General features: G+C 46.7%; 1 protein-coding gene across 2 annotated transcripts in view; it reads left to right on the top strand.

The window, feature by feature from the left end:
- Positions 1–2,347, top strand: part of lmna (lamin A/C) — a 36,363-nt gene extending 34,016 nt beyond the window's left edge. For both annotated transcript variants that reach the window (XM_015403956.1, XM_015403957.1), the window contains 2 exons: positions 750–902; positions 1,142–2,347. In XM_015403956.1, the coding sequence (XP_015259442.1) occupies positions 750–902; positions 1,142–1,177 (189 nt within the window). In that variant the 3' untranslated portion in view covers positions 1,178–2,347. The remainder of the gene's footprint in view (positions 1–749; positions 903–1,141) is intronic.
- Positions 2,348–4,739: the final 2,392 nt, after the last annotated feature.

The following is a 4,739-nucleotide window of genomic DNA, read 5'->3' as shown; positions in this document are numbered from 1 at the left end:
GGATGATGCCGGTTAGCAAGGATGGTGAGGGTTAGCGAGGATAATGGGGGTTAGCGAGGATGATGGGGGTTAGCGAGGATGATGGCGAATAGCGAGGATGATGGCGAATAGCGAGGATGATGGGGGTTAGCGAGGATGGTGAGAGTTAGCGAGGATGATGTCGGATAGCGAGAACGATGGGGGTTAGCGAGGACGATGGCGGATAGCGAGGATGATGGCAGATAGCGAGGATGATGGGAGTTAGCGAGGATGATGGGTGTTAGCGAGGATGATGGGGTTTAGCGAGCATGATGGCGGATAGCGAGGACGATGGCGGATAGCGAGGACGATGGTGGATAGCGAGGATGATGGCAGATAGCGAGGATGATGGGAGTTAGCGAGGATGATGGGGGTTAGCAAGGATGATGGGGTTTAGCGAGGATGATGGCGGATAGCGAGGATGATGGGAGTTAGCGAGGATGATGGGGGTTAGCAAGGATGATGGGGGTTAGCGAGGACGATGGGGTTTAGCGAGGACGATGGGGGTTAGCAAGGACGATGGGGGTTAGCGAGGATGATGGGGGTTAGCGGGGATGACCCTAACCCTGTTTCTGCTGGTTTCGACCAGTAAAGTTCTGAGTTTGGATCAGTTGAACTCTGAAGTTTTCACAAACCAACTGCAGCTGCTCAGATGTTGGAATTCTGCAGACAGAACTTCATCAGAAATGTTTAGAGGTAATGATTGTCCTGTTGTGTGGCGCCCCCTGCAGGGAGCTCACAGCACTAGCGGCGGCGAGCACGAGTACAACCTGCGCAGCCGCACCGTAGTGTGCGACTCATGTGGACAACCATCAGAACGCTCCGGCGGACTGGAAGGCCTTGGGGGACGAACCTCCTTCATGGGAACCAACGAGCCCAGACAGGTACGGCCCGGTTCTACTGGTTCTGATACCAGATGACCAGAGTGGATGGAAATGGAACTGAGGTTAGAGTAGCATGACTTCAGAAGTGTTTGGTAAAGAAGCTGCATGAGGACTGATCCTAACATCTGATCTAATGTTTAGAAATGATGCAGACAGACTTTAGGTTAAAGTCTAAACCGAGTTAAATATTAAGACCTGAAGAATCAGGAGAAGTAAAGTGTTTTGTGTCTCCTCCTCAGGGTCGCATGAAGCCGGAGAACTGCTCCGTCATGTAAGAAGGAAAAGCTCCTCAGCTGATCGACCAAAGATCTTTTTCTACCGTCGGGATTTTTTTTTTTGCTTTTTTACGAGATGATTTTTTTGGATCTGCTTGGTGCTTCCTGTTTTCCTGCATGTCTGCTGTTCTAAAGCCTGTTTAGGACTCTGCTCGGTCCAAACGCTCAGCTGGGTTCTGATCTGATCGGAGCGAAGCTTTGTTAATAATAATGCTGTTTAACGCCTGTTTACTCGCCGTATGTTGGGACAGGATCCTGATCGCCTCCAAAGGGAGGCGCTTCCCTCAGGGCTCGTATCTTTAGCTGATGTTGGATCATCTGATGATGACTTTAGAGAGATTCTTCGGTTTACATGTTCAATGCTGAACTCTCAGGATCCAAACATATGTGCCGGTTTATGAGGACAGCAGAACCTCTGAGTGTTTGGACCGGTCTGAAGGTATTTGATTCTGCAGAGCATCCGTCAGTCAGAACATGGACCTCCTCAGGTCCCACCGGTCCTCATTCAGAACCGCGGTGGGACCCGTTCTGCTGATGCCATCAGAAACCTCCATTCTGACTGTTGGATGCTCCAGAAACCGCCTGATGTCACTGAGTTCTGAACAGGCTGGGTCCTTGCAGGTCTGGTTCTGTTTGTCCCGTCAGTGGGCTCATATGGTTCTGCTGCTGGTAGAACCGGACCTTTCTCTGCTCATGGTTCCTTCCAGCAGTCTGTGTTTTTCTCCTGTCAGCTCTGGGATTGATGATCTCAGAGTCCATCTTTGTTTGGCAGCTTCATGCTTTATTACTCATGTTTACCCACAAAATTACTTGATAGTTTTTGTCTGATTTTGTCCTTCAGGCCAAATATTTTTTATTATTAATCTTGTTGAACCTCAAAGTGCCTCATTAACCTTCTAGAAAGCCTAGAACCTCCATGTGAAGATGAGCAGAGGTCCAGTTTTAGCTCTGCTGATCGGCTGCAGCCTTCAGATGGTTTATCGCTGCTCAGGCTGCAGATTGGAGCTTTTCCTGTTTGAGCCTCAGCGTCTGGAAGGTTAAACATTTTACCCAAATCTGTCAAAGTTGGTCTTTAAGGAAACCAGCGGTCAGAACCGGAGGCCTTGCTTTGACTTGTTGTAATTCTTATTTTTCTAAATGAAGCAGAATAAAAGCTATTTTTCCCATCGACTGTCGTCTTTTTCTTCAATTCATCAGAACAGCCAGAACACTTTTATTTGCTTTATACAAAATTTTATCTGGAACTGGTTACATTTCAAAATAAAATAAGAATATTTACAGCAGAGTACATTCAGGTGGACCTTGAAAAATCAGTCTGCTGACCCCTGGTGGTCACACAGATCCATTAATCCAGAACTTTTCATTCAATCGTTTTGTTTCTAATGGTCGACTTTAAGATTCAGAGCTGAAGCTTCTTTATTACGAAGGAAAAACTGACCTTTGTAGTTAACATCCCCAAAATGACAGACTGACGACCTGTAGAAAGTCTCAGAAAGGTGTAAAAGACAAACCTGTGATAAATGTTTCCAAAGGGTGAGATTAAGCTTCAGAGATATTGATTAAAAAAGCAAAAATCAATACAAGTCGAACAAAGTGCAGAAATGCCTTAAGTGGCATCAAGAGTTAATCAGACCAAACACAGAAAATGGGAAGAATTTCTTCAGGTTCCCAAACTGTCTTTATGGAAAAGGAGAAAGTTAAATGTTGATTTTTCTGGAGAAATTGTGCAGCAGGGGTTAAAGGTGTGACAGTTAAATGTTGATTTTTCTGGAGAAATTGTGCAGCAGGGGTTAAAGGTGTGACCCATGTGCAACTTTCTAGTTACTGGTTCGATCCCGGCCTGGTGACCGCCTGTGTTCGCTCTCCATTTCCTGTCTACCTACAAAATAAAGGCCTAAAAGTGATCTTAAGACTAAATATTTAAAGATAACTAAAAGCCTTCAAATGAAGCTGAAATCTCTGGAGCTCTGAAGCACCTGGAGTCTCATGTCTTCCAGCTGTAGGTTGGTGATGCTCTTTAAAGGAGCCATGGCTCATTTTTTCAGGTCATTTTTTTAAATTGGGTTTATTCACATACCTTCCTTGGGCTCCCAGAGAGATCAGTTCATCGACGCATGTTTGTATAAAGTAGCTCAGTGAAACTACCAGCTGTTAACATTTAGATTGTCAGAGTTTCACTGTTTGCAGAGAAACATCGTTTTACAGCTTGGACTTTAAATGTCGCCTCCAAGAAGAAAAGTAATGATGTCATTTCCTAATTGGTAGAGAAGAACTGAGAGTCGTTCTGATCAGACCCTCAATGAGAAACTAAGTTCAGTTCTCCAGCGATGGTTAGGGCTAACCCGAACCTGAACCCTAATGGAAACCTTTCAATCTGGGATGTGTTTGATCCAGAAGATGAAACAGAGAGAAAAAAATGAAGGATTAATAAAATCTGTTCCAACTAGTCAAATGTTCATAAGTTGCTGATGAAGCATCAATGCCTCAGCAGGACTCGGCTCCTTCCAAACCGGGACTCGGTGACTGTCCAATCCTGGCTCACAGGAAGTTGAGCTGCTCCTGAGATCCTGTGAAGTTTTTCTCTGGCTGATCATTTTATATTTAAAGTCTCTTTAGCTTCAAAGGGTGAACAGGGACCCTGATGATTGACACCTCATTTGGCTTCAGGGATGTTTTCAAACAGCAAAGCTAAAAATAAAGCTCAGATTTTATGTTTTTGATCCCAGAACAAAAAAAAAAAGAAAAAGCTGGAGACGTTTCTCAGTTTTATGGGGGGGGGGGCATTAATGATGCCCCTCTAACTTCAGCTTTTTCATCGCTGGCTGTTGGAGACAGCAGTACCATCTGATGACCGTTAGAGGGCAGTGCTGCTCTAAACAGTCCGTGGTCCCAAAGTGAGGAAGAGGAGTCCTTCCACTCTCCTACTCTCTCTGAAGAGTCCTGTTGGGCGATGGCGGCCGGCGAACCGGGGGCAGGTCATAGTGCCCGGGGATGTGGCTGTTCACAGGGAGGTCATAGTGGCTCTGGGGGTCTGGATGACGAGCGTGACCAAGGGAACTCTGCCGCTCTGAGGATGAAGAAAAACAGGAGTGAGGAAGACGATGAGTCAGAGCCGACAGAACCTCCATCAATAATTGAAGAACATAAAACATGAGGTCATCCGTCTGCTGACCGCCATTTTTAAAACTGTTTCATGAAAAGCTTCATGCTGGCGCCATCCTCCACCATAGAAATATAGAAACTAGATGATCTCAAAGGGAGGCGTAGCTCACCTCTGCACAGGGTGGCCATGCTGAACGGTGGGGGGGTGATCTCGGTGTATGCTCGTTCTCGGGGGAGGGCCGACTTCATCTCCATGTAGCTGCTCTCTGGAGGATAGAGCGGCGGGCTGGGAAGGTCTTTGATGGTGGCGTAAGGATTCTCGCTGTTCAGGGAACCGCTGCTCGCCGCCGCAGAATCCCTCAGCTCTGCTCGAGGAAAGGAAACCCCCCCATTACAGTTAGACGGGGGGTTGTGTTGCCCCCCATTACAGTTAGACGGGGGGTTGTGTTGCCCCCCAATA

This window comes from Cyprinodon variegatus, unplaced genomic scaffold, assembly GCF_000732505.1.
Source record: "Cyprinodon variegatus isolate N-32 unplaced genomic scaffold, C_variegatus-1.0 Scaffold1600, whole genome shotgun sequence".
NCBI classification, from domain to species: domain Eukaryota; kingdom Metazoa; phylum Chordata; class Actinopteri; order Cyprinodontiformes; family Cyprinodontidae; genus Cyprinodon; species Cyprinodon variegatus.
This window is presented reverse-complemented; position numbering and strand designations above follow the sequence as displayed.